General features: G+C 44.6%; 1 protein-coding gene across 1 annotated transcript; it reads left to right on the forward strand.

Annotated features, from left to right (window-relative positions):
- Positions 1 to 1027: 1027 nt before the first annotated feature.
- Positions 1028 to 27855, forward strand: LSm3 (U6 snRNA-associated Sm-like protein LSm3). Its single transcript, XM_068372329.1, has 3 exons — positions 1028 to 1159; positions 17657 to 17859; positions 27461 to 27855. Exons 2-3 carry the CDS (start codon positions 17665 to 17667, stop codon positions 27578 to 27580), a joined length of 315 nt encoding a protein of 104 aa, XP_068228430.1. The 5' UTR covers positions 1028 to 1159; positions 17657 to 17664; the 3' UTR covers positions 27581 to 27855.

Genomic DNA, 27855 nt, shown 5'->3' on the forward strand with positions numbered 1-27855 from the left:
ACCTATCACGAACACCAAACAACGTAGATGTAGAATTAGAAGGTCATACATTGAAACAGTGTAGAAATTTCAAATACTTAGGAGTGGAGTTTTGTGACCAAAACGATCCAAAACTGGAAATAACTACCCGAGTTCAGAAATTTAGTAACAATTTGTATCTGCTCTACCCACTAATGAAAGACAGAAACATACCTCGCAAAGTGAAAACCATAATATACCTAGCTATTTTAAGACCAATATTGACTTATGGCCATGAATCATGGACATTAACATCAAGAACTAGAAGCCAACTCCAAGCAGCTGAAATGAAAGCCTTAAGACTCATAAAAGGTGTGACAAGACTGGATAGACTACGAAATGAAGATATTAGAAGAGAACTGGGAGTGGAGGGGATTCTGGATTTTGTGGAGAGAGGACAGCTTAGATGGTTTGGACATGTCAAAAGAATGGAGGAAGAGCGATATCCTGTAAGGTTTTTGAAATGGACACCAGAAGGAAGGAGACCGGTAGGAAGACCAAAACAAAGATGGCTACAAAACATAGAGAGAGGAGTAGAGAGGAGAGGCTTCAGTTTGCGAGAAGTTGATGAGATGAGGCTCTATGAGGATCGCCAAGAATGGAGACAGTTCTTGAAGCAGGACGACTGACAGGCCTGGAGGCCTACCTGGCGTCTGGTGAGAAAGGTGAGAAATAATAATTGCAAGATTACAAGAGGAGCCGTTACAGAGGCAATACCTCAATTATGGACCACGATCTGTTTACGAAAGCTCAGGGGGTACCATTCGTACGATAATTATCGTACATGTACGATTATTTTAGGTCCAGTACGATGTACGATACATACCTTAGGTATATACATATGTGTGTGTTTAACTAAACAATTAACTAAAATGTTTTGAAATAAGTCGATCATGTAACTCCCTAATTATTATTTTGAAACTGTGTACGATAATTTTGGTTGAAAAACGATAATTTTAAGCCTTATGAACGATAATCCAGTGGACATAATCTGGCAACCCTGACGAAAGCTTTTCATTTGGATGTTTGGCATTTGGCGGTACGAAGACCAACGTTTATAACACGCTTGCATCTGTTGTATTTAAATCGAACTCTGCTGTTTTCCTGACTTGTATTTTAAGAATAATACAATTTAATAAAGGTAAGCTGTTGTATTTGTTGTATATCTTAGGTATAGTTTATTTATAAATTGTATATTCAACCTTGAAGACGGAGAGGTGGTTTGGGGTCGGCCTGTACCGGTAGCCCAAACTTTTATTCTTTTGGGCATTTTATTGTTATTTGTATATATTATATATCATGAGACCTTAATTGGGTAGCTGCCATCCTGGGACTACCAGAAGGTAGCACTAGCAAGGTCCAGGTAGGTGTCAAGGTACTGCAATGAGGTTTAGGCTAGGCCAGTTGGTAAATATTTACTGTAGGACAATATGTCTTATGAAGAAAATAAGGTTTTATTGTAGTGTTTTTGGTGTATTAATAGTTATATTGAACTGTTCTGATGCAAATTATTAGAATAAACGGTATTATTTTATTGTATTACTGGGTAATGTAGCCGTATTTTTCTATTTTTTTTTCATTTTAAATTCCAAAATTTATGATTAACCACATTTCATAAAAGGAAACAAACACAAGCTCACCTAACCTAACCTAGGAGCCTTCTTTAAATCATAATTAAGGAAATTTGTAGTACAGTGAATATTGCTTCAAACTACTCCTTAGTAAATGGGATGGAAAATCACGTTTTCTATGCGTCTGGAAGCCCTGGCTAACAAAATCTTCAATGTTTTAATGGTACTTCATTGTTATTACTTCGTTTTGATTACGGTAACTTTTTTTCTTTTTTTTTAGCCTTTGTATATACGCGGCCAGTTCCTTATGCGTTGTTAAAAAATGGACATCAACTAACCTAAACATTCCCCCCTAACCTAACCTACAAGGCATGTCCTTATCTACTTACTTAAAGGGGGTCTAATGCCCCACTGTGACCCCCCCCCCATTACACTGCTGTATTCTAAGTTAGACATAATAATACATACAGGTGGCCACTATCATACATACAACCCCAGTGAACATTACTACGAGCGATTCCTTAGTGAATGGAATGGAAAATCACGTTTTCTATGCATCCGAAAGTCCTGGGTAACAAAAGCTCCAATGTTATGACCGTGCTTCATTTCGATTACTTCGTTGTGATTATGGTAACGGTTTTTTTTTTTTTTTTACGATGACTTGGGTGCATGTATGATAACGGCCTGTATGTATTATTATGGCTAACTTAGAATACAGCAGTGTAAAGGGGTGTCGCACAGAGGTGTTAGCAACACACACACACCCCCCCCACCTTCCCCGTCAGGTAAGTAAGTAAGGACACGGCTTGTAGGTTAGGTTGCGGAGAAAGTTTAGGTTAATTGATGTCCATTTTTAATCCACGCTGGAGGAACTGGCCGCTGATATACAAAGGCCCCGATGAATTTTTTTATGATGACGACAGGTGGAAATAACTTACTTTATGTAAAATCCAAACCTTCGATCCCACTTACCCAACGTAGGCCGTCTCGTTCCTACTCTTGCTTTCCTCAACTGCCTACTGTTTACTTCATATTCCTACAAACTTATGTTGAGGTTTCGTACACTTAAGGCAAGGTACTTGAACTGCATCTCTAATCATAAATCTACTGATAGGAGCTGCCAGCTATATAACTTTTACTTACTTGTTTTGGGGTTTAAATCCAACCCTCCACTGAAGTCGAGTGAACTACTTCTCGGGCGGGTCCATATCAATCATCTAACGAAACATTTTCATTATAACTTATACAATTCTTTGATTGTAGCATCTTCCAAATCATATGATCTTGTGAAAAGTAATGTCTTTAGTTTCTTCTTAAATTCAATTGCTCCCTTTAGGTCCTTCATTTCAGTTGGCAGTTTATTATAATGTCTAGGCGCACAGTAGCTAAAAGCCCTTTCACCAAATTTACTATTTGTTCTTGGTTCAGATAGCCTATGTGTGTCACTCATGTGTCTTATGTTAACATTTGTTTCTAGTTCTAGTTTATTCAGGCATTCTTTTAGATATTTTGGTTCAGTATCTTAAACGTTAGTAAGAGTAGCTTGTATTCAATTCTTGCTTTTACTGGTAGCCAGTGTAATTTAATTAGAAGAACCTGCCCTCAATAAATCCAATATTGAACATGTAAGCATAGAGCATGCCAAGAAACTTAGATAAATCGACTAGTTATGCTAAGCAACTAATAAAGGAATGTAATTGTGAGTGAATTTTGTTTTTATAAATATCTTAATAATTGTATTTTAAAATTTTTGATACCGAAATATTTACTATGGCTTCGAGCTACTTCACGGGTCCCAATGCCTTGCCAATTGGCCTAAAACTCATACAGTCGGCCCTCCTCTATCGCAGGTTCTTTCATTGCTGTTTCATTTTTTTCGCGGACAAGAACAATGCAATACCTATTAAATAAAAATTAATAAAATCGCGATAAGATTCAAGCTCGGCGATGATTTCAAATAGCCCGCCCTCTTTTACATTGGTAGCGCTGCGCGCCACTACCTATCTTTACACCCAGCTGGTCCTATCTCTCTCTGTACACTGTATATCTATTTACTGTAGTAAAATGTTTGCTATATTTAAAATAAACCGGATTTTGATTACTGTAATCCGATCCAAATATTAATACTTCATTCAATTTTTATGGTAATTTTTTATTAAAAACTGGATTTTGATGTAATAATATATGTACTGTATTGTTTGATCAAAGATGAATCCAATGTACTATATTAGGTCAGGGATTTTTAAAACTATAAGTAAGAATCTACATTGCCTTTTGATGTAATGTAGTACAGTACTTCATAAAGGTACTGTACTCAACTGTATTCATATTGGCTGATGCCTTACTTAGTTATAAGGATTTTTTTTATATTTTGCTTCCTGAACTTAAGGACATGAATTTGAGATTTCCTTGATCTGTAGAAAACTCAACATTTGGCTAATTACCTCCGCCAACAAAGTTAGAAGGAGGTTAGGTTTTACTTCCTGTATGTATTTATTTGTGAACAATTCTCCTTCACCCAAGGGGTTCACTACTGCACTGTAATTGTTCAGTGGCTACTTTGCTCTTGGTAAGGGTAGAAGAGACTCTTTAGCTATAGTAAGCAGCTCTTCTAGGAGAAGGACACTCCAAAATCAAACCATTGTTTTTCTAGTCTTGGGTAGTACCATAACCTCTGTACCATGGTCTTCCACTATCTTGGGTTAGAGTTCTCTTGCTTGAGGGTAGACTCGGGCACACTTTTCTTTCTTATTTCTCTTCCTCTTGTTTTGTTAAAGTTTTTATAGTTTATATAGGAAATATTTATTTAAATGTTGGTACTGTTCTTAAAATATTTTATTCTTGTTTCCTTTCCTCACTGGGCTATTTTCCCTTTTTGGGCCCCTGGCCTTATAGCATCCTGCTTTTCCAGCTAGGGTTGTAGCTTAGCAAAAAATAATAATAACAGAGTCCTGGCCACAATTTTAATCATAGAGTAATGAAACTTGCAGGGATTAACATATGTAAATAGCTGGAAATGATTTAATTTTGGAAGGTCTAAGGTCAGAGATACTTAAAACTTGATTCATATTTGAATGTGTGAAAATTCACGCTAGTTATTACATGTGAAGGTCAAGGTCGAGAAATAACCTGCCGCGGCGGAGGTCTGCGCTCTAATGAGTGCCCCTCTATTGTCCATTTCTTTTAGCGATGCAGATTTGCACCGACTCGCAACGGTGCCCTTTTAGCTCGGAAAAGTTTCCTGATCGCTGATTGGTTAAAATTATCTTGTCCAACCAATCAGCGATCAGGAAACTTTTCCGAGCTAAAAGGGCACCGCTGTGAGTCGGTGCAAATCTGCATCGCTAAAAGAAATTGACTATAGTTGCTTAGAGTGTTTGAGATTTTGGAAAATAATAAGTTTGAATTTGTGGAACATGAAAATAACTCAAAGACTATTTTATTCAATAACCAATATAGGATTCTTGTTTAATGTTGTCAATGTTCTTAAAATATTTTTTTAATTGTTCATTACTTCTCTTGCAGTTTATTTATTAACTTGTTTCCTCTCCTCACAGGACTATTTTTTTTTCCCTGTTGGAGCCCTTGGGCTTATAGCATCCTGCTTTTCCAACTATGGTTGTAGCGTAGCTAGTATTGATAATAATAATATCCGAAGAATAAGAGAATTAAACATATGAAGAGATTCAATAAAGTACAGCATGGAAAATGATTTACCACTGATAAAAGAAAATTCTAGTAAATAAAACTTGTAAAGTCTGAACCTGGTAGAGTAAATTGTGTGACGCCATGTCATTCATTAGCTTTTTTTTTCATTTGAGGTGCCATTTCTGCTTCATTTGAAATTTAATCAAATTGATATGTGTAGAGTATACATATTTTTTTCATTATTACTCTTCAGGTTAGAAGCAGAAATGGCATCTTCACCTGAAAAATCTCCAGAAAATCAGACATCGGCCTCCCCCCGCGTAGGACGCTCGGCCGATCTGATCCTGCCGACCCACCGCGTGAAAATGATCATGAAAAGTTGTCCCGAGGTAGAGATGGTGCCCCAGGAAAGCCTGCACCTCATTACCCGCGCGACGGAGCTATTCATACAGTACATAGCGGTCCAGTCGCACAAACAGTCCCCGAGCGAAGGTCGGGTGGACTACGACGCTCTGTCGGAAGTGGTTTACTCCCTAGACCAGCTTGATTTTTTGAAAGAGGCCATACCGAAAAAGTTAACGTGGGCCGAGGCTCGAAAACTCATCGAGGACAATAGTGAAAAGTTTGAGAGTTTGATATAGTCGTAATAAAATCTCATTAGTCTTAGGATGAAATTCATTAATCCTAACATTAAGTTCTAGCCTAAGCCTATCTGGGCTTTTCATTCAAATTTTTACATTTCCGTGACGTGATCAACACGAAAGAGGTCAGATTACTTAACTCTTTTACCCCCAGGCTATTTGGAAATTTCCAACCCTTAACCCCCAAGGGGTTATTTTTTCCCAGCACATTTTGCAGTATATATTTTTTCAAATTGCTTAATTTTTGTCATAGAGAGGTCAGGTTGGTCTCATTCTCTTGGAAAATGCCTGAATTTTCTCAAAAAATTATCAAAAAATATGAAAATAAATTTTTATAGCATTTTTTTGCAAGGACGTACCGGTACGTCCATGGGGGTAAAGGGATGGCTTTTGTGAAACGTACCAGTACGTCCTTTGGGGGTAAAAGGGTTAACTTATCGATTCATGGCATACCATTATATGGGAAGATGCCATTTGCGATGTTTAGGAATGTCAGATTGTTTTTCTAATAAAGTCTAAAATTGTCTACATTTGTTCCATGATTTTACCAAATATATATTATCTAGTATGCAGAGCCATTTGATAGGTAGGTAGTATAGTACCTTAATATCTGAAGGGGAGTGTCTTCGCTGAAAAAGGAGGCTAGTTAAGACATTGTATATCTGTGTGTAACAAGGGATATCTTGTGCTACCTTTAATGCTACCTTCCTAAGTAATTTTGATAATTTTTTTCATTGCCTCCACCAATGAAGTTGGAAGTTGGTTATGTTTTACCCCGTTTGTTTGTTTGTGAACAGCTTCTTGGCCACAATTTTAATCGTAGAGTAATAAAACTTGCAGGGATTAACTGTTATGTGAAAAGCTGGAAAGGATTAAATTATGGAAGGTCACGGTCAAGCAATTTTTTCATTAGCTCCACCAACGAAGTTGGAAGGAGGTTATGTTTTTGCCCCTGTTTGTGTTTGTTTGTTTGTGAACAGTTTCCTGACCACAATTTTAATCGTAGAGTAATAAAACTTGCCGGGATTAACTGTTATGTAAAAAGCTGGAAATTATCAAATTTTGGAAGGTCACGGTCAAGTAAAATGTCCAATTCATATAATCAGCCTTGAGTTTGGATGTTGTCACAGAGACTTCAAACTGGGTTCATATTTAAGAGTATGAAAATCAACGCCAATTAGTACATGTTAAGGTTGAGAAATAAGCTGCCGCGGCAGAGGTCTGCGCTCTACTGAGTGCCCCTCTAGTTATCTTTGCAAAGAAAGGTTACCTAGTTTTGTCCTCATAACCCGTAAGATTTTGTTAGATTTCTTACATCTTCAAGGGCTCGCTAACTTCGTAAGGCCTCTCATAATGTAAGGTTAGATTTTAAGCTTATTGTGATGATGTTCTTCCATTTTTTATGTCTAAAGGGAACTGAAAGATTCAGCATTATGTTTTGAAAGTTGTCTGGAAAAATTGACTAATTTATAAGAAAAAAATTTACTGCCAATATTTTTCCCTTGTATATTATATGTATACTGTATACCACTTTACATGACATGAAACTCTATTACCATACAGAAAATTTTCCTTATTCGATCTTATTTTCACTACAACTTTGAACCACTAGATAAAAGTGAAAATTTCATGCCCTATGATTTCATATATCACATACATTGAACTGCATTTAGAAATGCTATAATAAAGATTTAACAAATTTTCCCAACCCTGCCCAATGAAATGTATTTCATATAAAGTATTTAAAAGAATGTCCCAATTATGTTTAGAGTTGTGATCTCTAAACCACTAGATAAAAGTGAAAATTCCATGCCATATGATTACATATATCACAGACAGTAGACTGCATTTAGAAATGCTATAATAAAGATTTAACAAATTTTCCCAATCCTGCCTAACGAAATGTATTTCTTATAAGGTATGTAAAAGTATCTCCCAATTATGTTTTAAGTTGTGATCTGAAATTCACCAGTGTTGAAGGAAGGTTAAATAAGTCAGTTTGTTCATCTCACTGTGATTTAATTCACAGGTTGCCCCAATGGGGAGATGGGGTATTGCTGTCAATATACCTCGTCCACTGCATTGTAGGCATTGCTAAATGTTCTTTGTACTTTCCCTTTGTTTCCTTAGTTGCACTTTTTATACTCTTCTACTTTCATTTAGTCTTCTACTTTTTTAGTTTGCTACTTTTCCTCCACTCCCACTTCCTTTCTACCATTTAGTTGTCCAGCTACTTTCAATCGTACTGTATGGCACAACTGCAGAGTATTCCCACAGCTGTACCTGGGCAAAACTGGACCGGTTTTATGGATCCTATCTACTAATTCTATTGTTGATAAAATGTTTGTTCCGTAACCGAAATACAAACCACGCTATTTACAAAGGGTATTACTTTTAGCGCAGCTGAAATGACGAGCCAATAGTTTTTAACGAGGGTTAATTACCCCCGCGCTAGTTAGCGGGGGGTGGGGAAGGGTAGCTTGCTACCCCTCCCCCCTCCACACACCGGTGACTTGCTTCACTTCACTTTTGGCTCGGCGGTGATCAGACGTGTCTGCTCATCGCCTTCGTGACAGCCTTTAATTTTCTGCTTTTTCTTTTCAGCGTGTGTGTTGGTTGGAAGTTGACCTTCAGTTATTTTCTTTACTATGCGTACATGCCCTGGAGATGCCGGCCGTCCATGTGGGACTTTCATGTCGGACGTTAATACGGATCCACACACCCTCTGCCCTCAATGTCGGGGCCGACGGTGTGACCAGGATAACATGTGCCGTGAGTGCAGGGAGTGGTCTGCCTCCCAGTGGGAGAGGTTTGGCCGTCGGCGTAAGAAGAAGTCCAAGAGAGACCGTTCTCCTCCGGGGTTAGCCTTGAAGGAGGAAGGTTCTCGGGACTCTTCTTCCGCCGCCCAAACCTCCTCCGAAGCTCCCCCTCGGCCGCCTCCTAAGGAGAGTCGTCCGAGTGGGAGCGCAGGCCCTTGTTCTGTTTCCCTACCTTCGGTGGGGGGAGAGGGCGTCGCCTCCCATAGCGAGGCGGTTCCCCCTCCTCCTCCGGGGGAGGTTATTGATAATGCCTTATCCAGTGATGATCTTTTACAGATTTGGTCGTCCCTGGGGCTTAAGGGCTTGCCCTCCAGGGTCGCTCTTATTGACCTTGTCTCGTTGGGGGCCGCTGTTAAGCAGTCGCCGGTGGTAGCAGAGGTAGACCCTCTGTCTATTGTCGACGTCGTGGTGACAGAGGCCTCCGACGTGGCTGGGCCTTCCGCCGCAGGTGCTGTTGCTGGTGATGGTGCTCAAGGCTCTCCTCCTCCTTCCGTACATCCTTCGAAGGGGGAAGTGACCCCTTCGGTCTCGACTGCTGCTCATCTTCCTTCTGAGGGAAGTGTTTTGACGGAGACTCCCCTTCGGACGACCGATGGTCCCGACGATCTCCCCCGAGGCCGCCTCCGCCATAAGGCTCACCGCCCTCTACGCCACAAGGGCCTCCCTTTCCCTTACAGGGGGACTAAGAGACGCCTTTTTGGGTCTTCGTCCTCCGGGGGGGACTCTCCTCGTCAGCCTCAACCTACTGCTCCGCCCTCCTTGAACCTCTCTGCAGACCGCTCACCATCTCCTGCCGGATCTTCGCCTTCTGGAGAACTCGTCACCCGACGGACAACGGTCCCTTCGGGGCTCAGGGATTCTTCCCTTACGCGAGCAGTGCATGCGCACCAGCGCTCTCCTGCTCGCCAGCGCTCACCTGTTCGCCAGCGATCTCCTGCTCGCCAGCGCTCTCCTGCTCGTCGGCTCTCTCCTGATGTTCGCCAGCGCTCTCCTGCTCGTCAGCTCTCTTCCGAGCGTCAGCGCTCATTTGAGGACCATCGCCCTGCGGTCTCTGACCACCCTTTAGTTCCTGCTGAACTCCCTGCTCACCATCTGCCTGGTCCTGTGGCTACGCAACATCGTGCTGCGCGTGTGTCAGAAACACATGTTCGCCAACGCTCCAGCGATCTTCCCGTTCCTGCTCGTGAACGCGCCGCACCACCTGTCCTCTCACAGGACACGCGTCGACCTTCTGCTCGCCAGCGATCACCTACGCGCCAGCGATTACCTCCTCGCCAGCGTTCACCTGCTTGCCAGCGCGCACAGGCGATCTTAGTATCGCCTATTCAACAGCGACAACTATCGCGCCGACGTTCGCCAACGCTCCTGAAGGAACATGGTTCGCCAGCTTCTAGCTCGCCATCGCGCGATCGCCCGCCTGCACATGGCGCTCGCCATCGCTCGCCATTGCACGATCGCCCTCCTGCGCATGCTGCTCCTCATCGCACAACCCTGAACGATCGCCCTCCTGCGGATGCTGATCACCATCGCACCCTATCACGCGATCATTCACCTGCGCATGCTGCTCGCCATCGCTTACCATTACGCAGTCATTCACCTGCGCATGCTGCTCACCATCGCACACCAGTGCGTCGACATACCACATCGCGCCATCGCCAACTTGAGCGACTGCACTCACCAGCTCGTCATCGATCGCCTGTGGATCTACATCGCCAGCGATCTTCCTCACCTACGCGGCAGCACGATCCCTCGCCGTCGCGCCAACGCTTGCGTTCGTCGCCTCGGACACGTGTTCATTTACCTGCCCACCCTCGCGACCGCTCGCCTGTGCGCCCGCGCGATCATCCACCTGCTCGCCCGCGCTCCCGCGCGACCATTCGCCCTCGCGCGACCATCGTTCGCGGCGAATTCCACAGCCGGTGGTAGCAGCAGGGACGCGTGCTCCTAGACGGCACTCGGGATCACCTCCATCCAAGCACAGGTTGGTAGTGCAGGACGAAGACAGGTCAGTACAGCATTCTTCCCCACCTTCTTTTCAGGCAGGTACCGTCGTGTCCACTCCAAAGGATCGCCCGATCCCTTTCTCTTTAGCGAGGATTTCGGACTCTGTGTCCTTGGAGCAGCAGACTTGGTTTGGTCCGCTGGCACGGGCGTTAGTGAGGGTTATGAAACCAGCACTCGCCGGCCAGGGTAACAAACCAGCGGCTGTCTCCCCTACGCTGAAGAGAAAGAGAGGAGTGGACTTCGTGGTGACTTCCCCTAGGGCGAAGTTGGTTCCCAAGAGGTCGGTCTCGAAGGTCCCTTCTCCTGCACGAGTACTCTCTCCTTCTCCCGTGGACGAGGCCTTTCCGTCCTCAGGTGAGTCCAGTGGGGCGGTAGTCTTCCCCTCGGCACCAGGGGGGGAGACTTCGCTTCAGGCAGGAGAATCGTCTCGTGAGGAAGGGGCCCCTCGAACCTCGTTGTTGGGATCCTGTATCCCTCCTAGGAGGGAACCCAAGGATTCCAAGACCGTCCCTAAATCCTCTGCAAGGATTTGTCAGGAACCCACGACTACCCAGGGGAATGTCCACGTATCACCCCAGGAAGAGATTCCTGGGGCTGGAGACTTAGCTGCCAGCCCGCAGGGAGGAGAACAGCAAGAGTCCGAACATGCCTTCTGGCAGGTCCTGAGCCTGATAAGGACACTTAACAGACTTACGGATCCAGTCATCGCCCCCCGTGAAGGCAAAGACACGATTCTGGATGAAGTGTTTGACGTTCGGAAGGCCCCTAAGACCAGTGCAGCTCTGCCCTGGTCTCGGGGGCTGAAGAGTGCCAGAGCTAGGGCCAACGCTCAGCTCGCACTTCTTGCCTCCTCCAGTCGTTCCACTGCCGGGAACAAGCTTATCCCTCCTCCTCGCCTTCAGCAGAGGAGGTATTTCGAGATCCTGGGTGAGCACAACCTCGCTCTTCCTCTCCATCACTCTGTGGAGGAGCTGGCGAAGGGAGTTCCCCTGGAGAAACTCTCTGCCCGGCAGGTGTCGTTCTCGGCGGCAGAGATCCTTAACCACGAGTAGGTCGCTAAGTGTGCCATGCAGGCCACTTCGTGGCTGGACTTCTGGCTAGGATCTCTGGGCATCCTATTGCGATCGGAGGACTTGTCCAAGGAGACCAATAGGAAGGCCCTAGAGACCTTCTTGCTCTCGGGCACCCGCTCCATCGAGTTTTTGGCGCACCAGGTTACCACCCTGTGGGCCAACTCGGTGTTGAAGCGTCGCGATGCTGTGTCCGAGAGATTCCATCCGAAGGTCCCCGCCATAGATGTGTGTAGGCTCCGACATGCTTCCCTTCTGGGGGAGAGCCTGTTTGAGCCTCAAGACTTGGAGCGAACGGCTGAGAGGTGGAGGAAATCCAGCACGGACTCCCTCCTCCACAGGGCCCTTACAACTCGGCCCTATAAGCCTCCAGCCCCGCCACAACAGCAGCAACAGCCTCGTAAGGCTCCCAAACAGGCACTGGCAGCTAAGAAAGTGGTGTCTAAGCCCCAGCCCTTTCCAGCCAAGGTCAAGAGGGGCGGTAAGTCCTCCAGGGGAGGCAAGACTCCTAGGGGTGGCGGCCGCAAGCCCTAGGGGTGGCAGTCCCCCTACGTGTCCACCTGTGGGGGGATGCCTTCAGCGTTGCGTCCGCAGGTGGCAGCAACACGGGGCCGATGCTTGGACGGTTTCAGTGATCAGCCAAGGTTATCGCGTTCCGTTCACGTCATCTCAATCTCCCCTGACAGCGAATCCAGTGTCGTTGAGCTCATATGCCATGGGATCGGCAAAGGGCTGGCCCTTCAGGCCGAAGTCGAGACCATGTTCGAGAAGGGTGCTCTCCAGGAGGTCGTGGACGGCTCCCCAGGCTTCTTCAGTCGACTCTTTCTTGTAAAGAAGGCTACTGGAAGCTGGAGACCCGTCGTCGATCTCTCAGCTCTGAACAGGTTTGTCAAACAAACCCGGTTCAGCATGGAGACAGCAGACACGGTCAGACTTGCCGTGAGACCACAAGACTTCATGTGTACACTGGATCTAAAGGACGCGTACTTCCAGATCCCAATCCATCCGTCTTCCAGGAAGTACCTGAGATTCTGCCTAGACAACAAGATCTACCAGTTCAAGGTGCTGTGTTTCGGTCTCTCCACAGCTCCTCAGGTGTTCACCAGAGTGTTCACCCTGATTTCATCTTGGGCGCACAGGAACGGCATTCGTCTCCTTCGTTACCTAGACGATTGGCTGATCCTAGCAGACTCGGAGTCGACCCTTCTTCGGCACCGAGACAGGCTTCTGGATCTTTGCCAGGATCTGGGGATCGTGGTAAACCTCGAGAAGTCCTCTCCGCAGCCGTCCCAACGACTGGTTTATCTAGGCATGCTAATAGACACCAATCTCCACAAAGCCTTTCCATCAGACGACCGGATAGCAAGGCTGAGGAGGGTGGCGGAGCCTTTCCTCAGGCGAAAAGAACTCCCCGCCCAATCGTGGTTGCGTCTCTTAGGCCACCTATCCTCCCTGGCCCGTCTGGTTCCAAACAGCCGCCTCAGGATGAGATCCCTTCAATGGCGGCTCAAGTCCCGGTGGAATCAAGGATCCGATTCCCCGGACATTCTGATCCCAATGGGGTCTTTGGAACAGACGGACTTGCGGTGGTGGCTGGCCGACGAGAACCTGCGGAAGGGAGTGAGTCTTCTCGTCCTCCCCCCGGAATTGACTCTGTTTTCGGACGCGTCAAAAGAAGGGTGGGGTGCGCACGTTCTGAACCAGAGGGCCTCAGGCCTTTGGTCAGAATCAGAAAAGTGCCTACACATCAACCTGCTAGAATTGAAGGCCGTCTTTCTGGCTCTTCAGCAGTTCCAACGGTCCCTGGCGGGTCACTCCGTGGTGGTGATGAGCGACAACACCACGGTTGTGGCTTATATCAACAAGCAGGGAGGCACTTTTTCGCAACAGCTATCCCATCTTGCAGTAGAGACTCTGAGGTGGACCGAAACCCACTCGATAACACTATCAGCTCGCTTCATTCCTGGCAAGAGGAATGTGCTCGCCGACAGTCTGAGCAGGGCTTCGCAGATAGTGAGTACCGAGTGGTCTTTGGATCCTCAGATAGCCAACAAAGTCCTGACTTTGTGGGGTTCCCCGACGGTGGACTTGTTCGCGACAGCCTTGAACTTCAAGCTGCCTCTGTACTGCTCACCAGTCCCGGACCCCAAGGCACTCTGGCAAGATGCTTTCCAGTAACGGTGGGACAACATCGACGTGTACGCCTTCCCACCATTCTGTCTGATGAGAAGGGTGCTCAACAGGACCAAACTATCGGTCAACTGTTCCATGACTCTAGTAGCTCCGCTATGGCATCACGCGGAATGGTTTCCGGACCTTCTGCAGCTCCTGACGGAACTCCCAAGGGAGCTTCCTCCACGACACGAGCTTCTCAGACAACCCCACTCCGGTGTCCCTCACAGGGCCGTAGCCTCGCTTCGGCTTCACGCCTGGAGACTATCCAGCGTCTCCTCGCGGAGAGAGGCTTTTCGCAACAGGTTGCGGAGAGAATGTCTCGGCACCTGCGAAGGTCCTCTGAGGGAGTCTACCAAGCGAAGTGGAGAGTCTTTTGTGGTTGGTGTCGTGGAAGGGGTATCTCTCCACTCGATACCACTATTCCAGCAATAGCGGACTTCCTTGTGTATCTGCGAGAAGAAATGCGCCTTTCTGTCTTGGCAGTGAAAGGCTATCGCTCAGCCTTAAGCTTGGCCTTCAGATTGAAGGGCGTGGATATTTCTTCGTCGCTAGAACTCTCTTTACTCATACGTAGCTACGAGCTTACCTGCCCCCAGTCGGAAGTGAGACCCCCTCCTTGGAACGTGGTTCGAGTCCTCAGGTCTCTCAAGAGACCCCCCTTCGAGCCATTACGCCAGGCCTCCGATCGCCACCTGTCTTGGAAGACGGCTTTCCTACTCGCCTTGGCCTCGGCCAAGCGAGTTAGTGAACTTCATGGTCTCTCGTACGACATCGCCCATTCAAGGGGATGGGGGGAGGTAACGTTCAGGTTCGTCCCTGAGTTTGTGGCCAAGACTCAGAATCCTGGAGTGCCGGATCCTCGGTTCGACTCTTTCAGGATCGCGAGTCTCTGTTCTGTAACAGACGACCCAGACCAGCTGCTACTATGCCCAGTGAGGTGTCTGAGGTACTACTTGAAGAGAACGGCTGCAGTCCGTCCTCATGTGCGAGCTTTGTTTGTGAGCACAGGCAGGACAAAGAGGAGGGTCACCAGGAACACCATCTCTGCTTGGATTCGAAGGGTTATCCACCATGCCCTGAATCCTGACCCTCCTCCGTCACGTCGCCCTCGGGCCCACGATGTCAGGGGTATTGCTACATCCCTGGCCTTCAAGAGAAACTTCTCTGTGACGCAGGTACTTCAAGCTGGGGTCTGGAAGCGTCAAACGACCTTCACAGCCCACTACCTGCAAGACGTGACCCACAGGAGCCTCGATACGTTCTCTATCAGCCCTGTGGTGGCTGCACAACAGCTGGTCTAACCTCAGGCTCCTTTTTGGACAAGTAGCAGTAGGTTGAGGGCGTTGTTACCCGGTCTTAGTCTGTGTGAATGAAAGAGTATGTCTGACCCTTACTTCTTTCTTCATTCTCCCCTCTCTTGGGGAAGCAGCATCCTGGTCCTCGCATAGCTGACCTCGACCTCTGCAGGTAACCCATGCTTCTTTGTGCTCCTAGTATTAAGCTTAATACTGTTGCGTCTCCCATACCCTGACGAGGTGGTATGGGGAACGTCCTATCCTAGAATTCCTATCAGAAGGTCTCAAGGTCAACTTCATAGGACGAGTCACACACTCCTCCTCACACTACTTATGTAGGCCACTCGTTCCTAGCGATGCTAGGAACCTGTGAGGTACAGGGGCTCCCTCTGTCTAGTGCTGCTTACTGAGGGATCGAGCCCCCGGGCAAGCCGAAGTCAGTAAGGCTGGGGACTTTCCACCCTTCCTAAGGGGTAAGTCACCCTTTGTAAATAGCGTGGTTTGTATTTCGGTTACGGAACAAATGACAAATTCGAAGATAATTTGTATTTTTCCTAACCATACAAACCTTAGCTATTTACACATATGTGCCCGCCATCCCTGACCCCCAAGTCAAGTCCTACCTCTAAGTGAAGTGAAGCAAGTCACCGGTGTGTGGAGGGGGGAGGGGTAGCAAGCTACCCTTCCCCACCCCCCGCTAACTAGCGCGGGGGTAATTAACCCTCGTTAAAAACTATTGGCACGTCATTTCAGCTGCGCTAAAAGTAATACCCTTTGTAAATAGCTAAGGTTTGTATGGTTAGGAAAAATACAAATTATCTTCGAATTTGTCATTTCTGTTTATCTTCCCTTAACCAAGGAGGTTGGATGTGAAATGAATACCAAACCCATTGGTCATCATACACCAAGTATATGTTTCCGAACGGCATCGCTACCAAGGGTAGAAATGTTCCTTCATTGACCAAGTACATACAAAGTATAGGCCAGGCTCTATCAGCCCACTCAATCCTGTAATGAGCAGAAGGGTGGTTGCTGGAATCATCTCCCTCAATCCTGAATGGGACCAGGAAGAATTGGATGTTCCAGAAAAGAAAAAGAACAACCAACGAGTTTGGTTCTATGGGGACTAACTACCCACCAATAATAGTCTCTCCATATTTTAAAGGACAGAAGGTTTGTAAACACACGGGAAGAATTAACAAATTTTAGAAGTAATTTGTATTTTAAATAACTATGCAAATTTAAGTCTTATAAGGTTAAACTTCCACTTCAACCACTTCTCTCAGTCCTAAGCCGAAGGTCAAAAGTGTAGAGTCGGACAGGAGAAGAAGAAAGAATATCTCTCCGCACTCACCATCTGTTAACAAATTCATCAGCTGATCCAGCTTAGCTATAGATACAGTACTGTACTCCCTAATTTTAAGACTCGTGATTTTATAGCTAGGAAAAATACAAAATACTCTGAATTTGCTTTATTGTTATTATCATACTGTAATTATATACTGTGTAAGATACAGAAAAATAGGCAAAGATTTTCAAGATTTTCCTTATACAGAATTGACTTTGAACTATTGCGGGATCAGGGTTGGAGCCATCATCTCAATGCTACACATCAAAATATTCTTGATTTTATTTGACTAATTATGGATTATATTGCGTTATCAAACTCACAAGGGATAGAATTTTCAGTGTTATTAAAATATCAAATGGTCAATTAGTGAAAGATGTTGAGAGTAAGTCTCTTTCTTTGTTTTGATAAAGTACAGCATCCCTTTTTCAGATTTGTCTTCATAATGTTTGTTTTGAAAATGTATTCAATTTTTTCTCACTCAAGATTGAAATAAACATGTAAAAGATACTGTGTAGCTATGGATCAGGTTATTGTAATAATCTTAATACTGCTTTTGCAGTATCCCTTTTCCAGTTTTGGTTTCATAAAGTTTGTTTTGAAATTATATTCTCTTTTTTCTCACTCAAGACTGAAACAAAGATGTAAAAAATACTCTGTAGCTATGGATCAGGTTATTGTAATAATCTTAAAACTGATTTTGCATTTTTTCTAAAACAAAGATGTCAAAAATCCTGTGTAGCTATGGATCAGGTTATTGTAATAATCTTAATACTGCTTTTGCATTTTTACTAAAACGAGGATGTCAAAAATACTGTGTAGCTATGGATCAGGTTATTGTAATAATCTTAAATCTGCTTTTGCATTTTTTCTAAAACAAAGATGTCAAAAATACTGTGTAGCTATGGATCAGGTTATTGTAATAATCTTAAATCTGCTTTAGCATTTTTTCTAAAACAAAGATGTCAAAAATACTGTGCAGCTATGGATCAGGTTATTGTATTAATCTTAATACTGCTTTTGCATTTTTTATAAGTACATACTATACATTATCACTTTACATACAGACTAAATCATGGCCGAAGATGGAGAAACAACTGCCGGAACTATGGCTGTGGAAGAGCCATTAGACCTCATCAGGTTATCACTGGATGAGAGAATTTACGTCAAGATGCGTAACGAACGGGAACTCAGAGGCAGACTCCATGCGTACGATCAACACTTGAACATGATACTGGGTGACGTTGAGGAAACTGTAACATCTGTTGAGGTATGCCAAAGTGAATATTAACCCTTTTACCCCCACCATAAGGTTAAATTTTGAGCACATTTTGCTATATATTTTTTTTAAATTGCTCCAACAGGCTTAATTTTTGTCCTAGAGAGGTCAGGTTGGTCTCATTCTTTTGGAAAATGCCTGAAGTTTCTCATAAAATTATCAAAAATATGTAAAAACATGCAATTAACAGTGTTTTGCAAGAACGTACCGGTACGTCCTTTGGGGGTGAATTTATTAAGATATATTTGATGATAAATATGATTTGTGTTTCATGGGGTATTTACTTAATATGTTTTTTTACCATAATCCTTTATCGTACATCTGCCGTGCTCAACCTGTTTTGTAAGAAAGGCTGAGAATTTACTATTCTTCTTCATCATCATCATCATCTCCTCCTACGCCTATTGACGCAAAGGGCCTCGGTTAGAGTTCGCCAGTCGTCTCTTGTCTTGAGCTTTTAATTCAATACCTCTCCAGTCAACATCTACTTCGCGCATTATAGTCCTAAGCCATGTAGGCTTGGGTCTTCCAATTCTTGTAGTGCATTATGGAGCCCAGTTAAACGTTTGGTGAACTAATCTCTCTTGGGAAGTGCAAAGAGCATGCCAAACCATCTCCATCTACCTCTCATCATGATCTCATCCACATATGGTACTCTAGTAATCTCTCTTATAGTTTCATTTCTAATCCTGTCCTCCTTAATGAGGTAAATTTCCTAAATGTCTTTTTCTGTCACCCACCTCTGTACTGTAGAGTAGAGTATACAGTAATGTAAATATTTTGTCTGTTAATTGTAGGCCTCTTCATTTGCTTCTATTTATTTTACTTTTCAGTTTTCTGGGGTATTTCTGAGATGGCAGTGCTTAAGGTTGTTCATAATTCCAATCCAATGTATATAAAGTTGTATTTGATTATGGGCTGCAAAAGATGCAGTTCATGCCCTTATTCAATACTGTTCAATAAAAGATCTAGAAAAATGCAATCATTACAAGTAGAGAAGATGAAGCAAACTCATGGTAAATAAGGTTAATGGAAAACCAAAAAAACAAAATACTGTATACTCTACCTAAAAATCATCAAAGATACAACCTGAAAGGAAAGAGTGTAACAAAATAAACTTGATCTTTGATATAGTACAAAATATAAAGGGAAAAGAATGTATTTAGTGTGAACAAGAGCTAATTTCCAAGTACCATATACTTAACAATTATTTGCATGCCACTTGAAATACGAAAAAAATAACATGTTGAATAAAGTGAAATGTGCACAAAGCTCTGAAATCACAAATATGAAGCAAATTTTGTAAAAGCCAAAATCTCATTGTCGATCCATGCGACCCTAGTAAAGGTTAAAGGTGTCTGGTTTCAGTTCCTGTTTCATCAGAATAGATACTCACCAGAACGACAGCCGGGCAAGTCCAACCCCGCCCCGTGGTGCCCAACCACAGAAGTGGCCTCCCCAGTAAACAGCTTAAACTCACGGTCCTGGGCAGGGATCAATCTGCTGCCATGCGAATGCTAGGCAAACACATTCCCACTGCACTAGCCAGGAGGCTAGACTACTTAAACCACAAATTTAATACTAAAGAGAGAGAGAGTCCTTAATGTAGTTCTATGCAAATTACTCTTGTAGTTTTTGACTTCATAATTTTCAATATTAAACTTACCCGATAATCATGTAGCTGTCAACTCCGTTGCCCGACAGAATTCTATGGAGGGATACGCCAGCTATCACAATACTAGAAGGGGGTGTATTTACCAGCGCCACCTGTGGCCAGGTACTCAAGTACTTCTTGTTGACACCTCCTCAATTATTCCTCTGTCGTGCTTCCGGCAAGACGTTCTGGGATACGCTTATGTTCTTGGAGTATTTTCACGACTTTGGTGAAGTATTTCTCTTTGATTTCGGCTGTCGCTTTACTGGAAACTTCTATATTAGCTTAGTTAGCTTTTGGAATAATTTGATTAATTTTGGTGACGAGAGAGTATGAACTCTCGTTCACTTTTCAATGGCCGACCCTTCCCTTAGACGGAAGTGTTGGTGTCTAAGAGAGTATAGACTCTCTTTCTTAATTTTGCTTAACAAAAGTTATAGATTTATTTTATATCTCTCCGCCTCTTATAGGCCTCTTCGATTAACTTCCTTTTATTATAAACTCATTAAAATTAATTTTTATATTTGTTTATATTCGACCTTCCTAATAGTAGGCGGTCTTTTACCGAAGTTAATTATCGTGAGCCCGTCATTTCGGTTTTACCTGTTAACATATTATGCTATTTCCGCCACAGAGTTTGAAAGATTTTCTTTGACAGTCTCGTACTGTTTTCAAAGCTGAACTAACGTTTTGTTTTGTCTCTGCAGTTGTTGACGTTCAGAACGTTCAACTTGCACTCTATCGTTACGATAGAGAAAGAATGTTCACGGTTTCACGTTGCAGTAAGAGTAACCGTGTCTAGCGTTTTGTTCATTCTTTCTTAACTTAATGGTTTTGATCCTAATAAAGGAACTTTTCAGTTTTTTTTTCCTTTAACAATAATATGTTTTAACGATATATATGATTGGGCTCTTCTCTCAGGTTCTAAGTCAAGAGAGAGAGAGAGAGAGAGAGAGAGATAGAGACGGAGGGAGAAAGAGGATAAACGTTTCATTCAAGCCTGCCAGGCGTACGAGTAACGTCGTTATCGTTTTTTGCTCTTCTCCCTAGTCTCTTTAGGGGAAGAAACTAAACGTTTCTAGAGTGATCTAGTGTTTAGTCTCTTTCCAACCACTGAATTATCTTTCATTAGATTTTTCTGTTACATTGTAATTCTGTTTTCGCAATTACTAACTTTGAGAAAGGATAGAATTGCGTATTTCAGGTACAAACCACTTAAAGTTTCGAGTTCAGTGAAATAAGTGCAAACAGAAATCAAAGTGATAAGTGATTAGTGCGTGAGGGTACTTTTGTGCGCGCCAGTCGTCCTCCCAGTCCGGGACCTCTTGCAAGCTCCCAAGCCCAGGGGAGAAGCAATGTCGAAGGGCATAAGGGTTCAGCAGGCCTTGATCGGCGCACAGAAGTATTCTCGGTGGTTGTGGGCGTGTCTTACCGAGACCGTCACTCCCACCCGCAGACGATTGAGCCCTTATTTTGCTCGTCTGCAGAAGAGATTAGGGGAGAAAATAAAGGCAGAGTAACGCTGGTCTCAGGTCTCAAGACTTCTTAAACGTTAAGTCCAGACCTATGCCAGACGTACGAAGTTAAAGTTCACAACCCGAATGCAGCGGGCTGAGAGTGTTGCACCTCCTCCTCCGCCTACACTCCCTCCACCTGTTCTCGCTCCGCCTGTGCTCGCCCAGCCTGCACCTGCTCCGCCTGTGCTCGCCCAGCCTGCACCTGCTCCGCCTGTGCTCGCCCAGCCTGCACCTGCTCCGCCTGTGCTCGCCCAGCCTGCACCTGCTCCGCCTGTGCTCGCCCAGCCTGCACCTGCTCCGCCTGTGCTCGCCCAGCCTGCACCTGCTCCGCCTGGTCGCAGCACCATCTGCCAGGCGTACGATGTTATGAACTCTACTACAGTCCATGCAAGCACAGCTTTCGGACTTGATGAGTGAGTGTCGGGCTGAGAGTGTTGCTCCTCCGCCTCCGCCTACACTCCCTCCTCCTACACTCGCTCCGCCTGATCACAGTACCATCTGCCAGGCGTACGATGTTGTGGACTCTACTACAGTCCATGCAAGCACAGCTTTCGGACTTGATGAGTGAGTGTCGGGCTGAGAGTGTTGCTCCTCCGCCTCCGCCTACACTCCCTCCTCCTACACTCGCTCCGCCTGATCACAGTACCATCTGCCAGGCGTATGATGTTGTGGACTCTACTACAGTCCATGCAAGCACAGCTTTCGGACTTGATGCGTGAGTGTCGGGCTGAGAGTGTTGCTCCTCTGCCTCCGCCTACACTCCCTCCACCTACACTCGCTCCGCCTGATCGCAGTACCACCTGCCAGCAGTTCCACCTGCCAGGCGTACGATGTTGAGACACGTGCTGAGTTTGCTGTTCCCTGTGGTGTTCAGCCTCCGCCTTTCTTAAGGCAACCTTTACATTGGGATCAGGAGGATTATACCTCTCTTCCTCCGCCTCCACTTGCTGCTCCACCAGTGATGCAACACTCGGTTGAGGTACAACAACCTCTCCCGTCCATGAGTCAGTTTCCTCAGCTCTTGCTGCAGCGAGCTCAACCCTCCATAAGGCAAGCACCACAACACCTTAGCCTTGCGCCTCAGGAGCCTCAGCTTGCGAGACATTTACCTTGTTCTGCGCAGCCTCTTCCTCATCGCGCTCCGCTCACACCACAGGAACTGGAACTTGCTACTCCGCTTCCGCCAACCGCTCAGCAAGCGCAACCCTTGGGTTCAACCACTCATGCTAGGAGTCAGCCTCCTCCACCCATGCGCCTTCCTTCTGCTTGTCTTTTATTCAGCCTTTGCAGACTGAGCCTCAGGTGTTCCCTCATCGGAGTCTTGAAGAGGAAACCACACTATTGTTGTTCCAGCTCGTTCTGACTCTGCTGTTCAGCATACCATGGTTTAAACCCCATGCAAGCATGCATAAAGCACTCTAGCACTGGTCATGGAATTTCTGAGAAATGTTAAACGCCATGCACACGCTCTGCTTTCCTTTCAGCAGGCTCTGCTTACAGCAGGCTCTGCTTACTACATGCTCAGCATTCAGCATGCTCTGCATTCAGCATGCTCTGCATACAACATGCTCTGCATACAGCATGCTCTGCATTCAGCATGCTCTGCATACAACATGCTCTACATACAGCATGCTCTGCATACAGCATACTCTGCATACATCATGCTCTGCATACCTTACCGCATGCTTCTCAACACATCTTGGGTTGTTGCCAACTCACTAGACTGTCAAGCAGTTTCATAACGTTGCCTTCTAGTCTGCTGCTTTGCACCAGTGAACCCTCACTCAGAGAACTTAGCTTTTCTAGGATAAGGTCCCTGTAGATGAGAAAGTTCTTTTCTCCCTCCTTCTGATATTCCCTTGAGGACTCTGTCATTTGGAGGGAGCCTTTAGCTGCATAACCTCTTATGGACTTTTATTTAAGCATAACATGCTTACAGGGAAGGTTATGGTTACACTTCAGCCGCTAATCCCGTCTGTTACCACACCTGCTCCCATAGACCTTGAGCTGTGTTGCATGACATGCAGTCCAAGCTTAGTCCTTGTTAGAGGATTTTTTGTTTACGGAGTCAATGTGTCACGGGGAAGACGTTCAACAACCAACAGAAGGGACTTGTTGTGACGCAGTGCGGCAACCTCAGCAACCCGTTAAGGAGTTGTCTGTACGACCCAGACAGTCTAGACAGATTCGGGTTGTCACTGTACTTCCTCGCTTGTCCATGATTGACAGTTTACAGACTGTGCAGCAGTATCATGATCTTGTGTCCGGCTCCGTCAGACGACTGGCTTTTAAGAGCTCCCTCAAGTCGTCGCTGTCTGGAGATTTTCAAATGGACTATGGATCTGACCAAGGAACTGGGCCTCCTGGTCAATTTTGAGGAGTCTCAGCTCGTTCCATCCCAGACCATTGTCTCCTTGGGTATGGATCTTCAGAGTCGAGCTTTTCGGACTTGTCCGTCGGCCCCAAGGATCTTCCAAGCCCTAGAATGCATCCAGAGCATGCTGAGAAGGAACCGATGCTTAGTCAGGCAGTGGATGAGTCTAACAGGGACACTTTCATCGCTGGCCCTGTTCATCGAGTTAGGGAGACTCCACCTCCGCCCCCTTCAGTATCATCTAGCTGCTCACTGGATAAAGGTCATGACGCTAGAGACGGGCTCAGTTCCTGTTTCCGAAGAGATGAGGTCTACTCTAACGTGGTGGAAGAACAGCATTCTTCTCAAGGAAGGTCTACCTTTGGCTGTTCAGACCTCCGACCTCTGTCTCTTCTCGGACGCATCGGACACGGGCTGGGGTGCGACACTGGACGGACAGGAATGCTCGGGAACATGGAATCAGGAGCAAAGGACACTTCACATCTATTGCAAGGAGTTGTTGGCAGTTCATTTGGCCTTGATAAACTTCAAGTCCCTCCAGCTTAACAAGGTGGTGGAGGTGAACTCCGACTACACCACAGCCTTGACTTACATCTCCAAGCAGGGAGGGACTCATTCGAGGAAGTTGTTCGAGATCGCAAGGGACCTCCTCATTTGGTCAAAAGATCGAAAGCTCACGCTGGTAACGAGGCTCATTCAGGGCGATATGAATGTCATGGCAGATCGCCTCAGCCGGAAGGGTCAGGTCTTCCCCACAGAGTGGACCCTTCACAAGAATGTTTGCAGCAGACTTTGGGCCCTGTGGGGTCAGCCAACCATAGATCTATTCGCTACCTCGATGACCAAGAGGCTCCTCTTGTATTGTTCTCCGATTCCAGACCCAGCAGCAGTTCGCGTGGATGCCTTTCTGCTGGATTGGTCCCATCTCAACCTGTATGCATTCCCGCCGTTCAAGATTGTCAACAGGGTACTTCAGAAGTTCGCCTCTCACAAAGGGACACGGCTGACGTTGGTTGCTCCCCTCTGGCCCGCGAGAGAATGGTTCACTGAGGTACTGCAATGGCTGGTCGACGTTCCCAGGACTCTTCCTCCTAGAGTGGACCTTCTGCGTCAACCTCACGTAAAGAAGGTACACCCAACCTCCACGCTCTTCGTCTGACTGCCTTCAGACTATCGAAAGACTCTCAAGAGCTAGAGGCTTTTCGAAGGAGGCAGCCAGAGCGATTGCCAGAGCAAGGACGACATCCACTCTCAGAGTCTATCAGTCTTAATGGGAAGTCTTCCGAAGCTGGTGCAAGGCCAATGCAGTTTTCCTCAACCAGTACCAATGTAACCCAGATTGCTGACTTCCTGTTACATCTAAGGAACGTAAGATCCCTATCAGCTCCTACGATCAAGGGTTACAGAAGTTTGTTGGCAGCGGTTTTCCGCCACAGAGGCTTGGATCTTTCCTCCAACAAAGATCTACAGGACCTCCTTAGGTCTTTTGAGACCTCAAAGGAACGTCGGTTGTCCACTCCAGGCTGGAATCTAGACGTGGTCCTAAGGTTCCTAATGTCATCAGGATTTGAACCGCTCCAATCAGCCTCTTTTAAGGACCTCACATTAAAAACTCTTTTCCTCGTGTGCTTAGCAACAGGTAAAAGAGTAAGTGAGATCCACGCCTTCAGCAGGAACATAGGTTTCACATCTGAAACGGCTACATGTTCCTTGCAGCTCGGTTTTTTGGCTAAAAACGAGCTTCCTTCCCGTCCTTGGCCTAAGTCGTTCGAGATCCCAAGCCTGTCCAACATGGTGGGGAATGAACTGGAGAGAGTACTTTGCCCAGTTAGAGCTCTTAAGTACTATCTAAGAAGGTCAAAACCATTACGAGGACAATCAGAAGCCTTATGGTGTGCTATCAAGAAGCCTTCTCTACCAATGTCTAAGAACTCAGTTTCTTACTACATCAGGCTTCTGATTAGAGAAGCAAATTCTCATCTGAAGGAAGAAGACCTTGCTTTGCTGAAGGTAAGGACACATGAAGTGAGAGCTGTGGCTACTTCAGTGGCCTTCAAACAGAACCGTTCTCTGCAGAGTGTTATGGATGCAACCTTTTGGAGAAACAAGTCAGTGTTCGCATCATTCTATCTCAAAGATGTCCAGTCTCTTTACGAGTACTGCTACACCCTGGGTCCATTCGTAGCAACGAATGCAGTAGTAGGCGAGGGCTCAGCCACTACATTCCCATAATCCCATAACTTTTTAACCTTTCTCTTGAATTCTTTTTATGGGTTGTACGGTCGGCTAAGAAGCCTTCCACATCCTTGTTGATTTGGCGGGTGGTCAATTCTTTCTTGAGAAGCGCCAAGGTTAAAGGTTGTGATGAGGTCCTTTAGTATGGGTTGCAGCCCTGTATACTTTAGCACCTTTGAGTTGATTCAGCCTCCCAAGAGGAACGCTGCGCTCAGTAAGGAAGACGATCTTATTAAAGGCAGAGTAACGGTTCAAGTCGACTTCCTTACCAGGTACTTATTATTTCATTGTTATTGTGGATATCTGATTATATGAAATATGGGATACTTAGCTATCCTTTAATCTTGTACACTGGTTTTCACCCACCCCCCTGGGTGTGAATCAGCTACATGATTATCGGGTAAGTTTAATATTGAAAAATGTTATTTTTATTAATAAAATAAATTTTTGAATATACTTACCCGATAATCATGATTTAATCGACCCTCCCTTCCTCCCCATAGAGAACCAGTGGACCGAGGAATAATTGAGGAGGTGTCAACAAGAAGTACTTGAGTACCTGGCCACAGGTGGCGCTGGTAAATACACCCCCTTCTAGTATTGTGATAGCTGGCGTATCCCTCCATAGAATTCTGTCGGGCAACGGAGTTGACAGCTACATGATTATCGGGTAAGTATATTCAAAAATTTATTTTATTAATAAAAATAACATTTTAATTCACTCTTATCAATTACTGATTGCATTGCAACAGAAAAGGACATGAATTAATGATTAATGAGAGAAAAGGAAAAATTATCTTATAATGAGCTCTGGAATAATATAGTAATATGTGCTGCTAATAACATTGCTGGTCTATAAAGTTAAGTGATTGAAACATATTGGAGGATTCCTATTGCATCTGCTGGGTGAGACTACCCTCTTTTGTCTGACTGATAAAAGACTTTGAATAGAGGGAAAATCTTGTCTTTGATTACACAAAAAAATTGAAGTGAGGCACATTTTGTCTAGGTATAGACATAAAAGACTTGAAGTGAGGGACAATCACGTCTATGAATAGACATAAAAGACTTGAAGTGAGGGACAATCATGTCTATGAATAGACGTAAAAGATGAAGTGAGGAAGAATCGTGTCTATGAATAGTAATAAAAGACTTGAAGTGAAGGAAAATCGTGTCTATGAATAGAAATAAAAGGTTGGAAGTAAGGGTCGATCGTGTCTATGAATAGACATAATACAGTAGACTCAAAGTGAGGGACAGTTGTCTATGAATAGACAAAGACTTGAAGTGAGGGACTATCATGTCTATGAATAGACATAAAAGACTCAAAATGAGGGAAAATCGTGTCTATGAATAGAAATAAAAGGTTGTGAGTGTGGGTCAATCGTGTCTATGAATAGACTTAAAAGACTCAAAGTGAGGGACAATTGTCTATGAATAGACATAAAAGACTTGAAGTGAGGGTCAATCATGTCTATGAATAGACATAAAAGACTCAAAGTGAGGGACAATTGTCTATGAATAGATATAATAGAATCAAAGTGAGGGACAATTGTCTATGAATAGACATAAAAGACTTGAAGTGAGGGACAATCGTGTCTATGAATAAACATAAAAGACTTGATGTGAGGGACAATCGTGTCCATGAATAGACATACTGTACTGTACTATAATGAAGTTATGATGAAACAAATTAAACTGTTTTAGAATATTCATCTTAACCAAATTTAATAATCATGGAAAAGCTTAATGTTGATGGTAAGGTACATTTTATACATTAAGATTTGTTTAATAATTTAATTTTTTTTACAGGTTGATGATGAGACGTTTGAAGAAGTGTATAAGACAACAAGAAGAAACATCCCAATGTTGTTTGTCCGTGGAGACGGAGTGATTCTGGTTGCCCCGCCAATGAGAGGTGGTGGTATATAGGTTATGACAGTGCCCTAGTTTCCTATTATATCATAAAAAACCTCATTCATTATATGAATAATTAGTTGCATTATTTTTTTTCATGACAAGACCCCCATTTTATTGTATATTGTACAATTATGTACAAAAAGAGTAAGCTATAAGTAATCTTGGGTTGATTTTGTTTAAGCATTTGAAAAATGTCAGTAACTTAGAATTATTTAAATCCTCCATATTTAACTGAACTTATTTCACAAACTGAAATACATAAACAATAAAATTTTGATGATTTATAA

This window comes from Palaemon carinicauda, chromosome 4 (genome assembly GCF_036898095.1).
Source record: "Palaemon carinicauda isolate YSFRI2023 chromosome 4, ASM3689809v2, whole genome shotgun sequence".
Taxonomy (NCBI): Eukaryota; Metazoa; Arthropoda; class Malacostraca; order Decapoda; family Palaemonidae; genus Palaemon; species Palaemon carinicauda.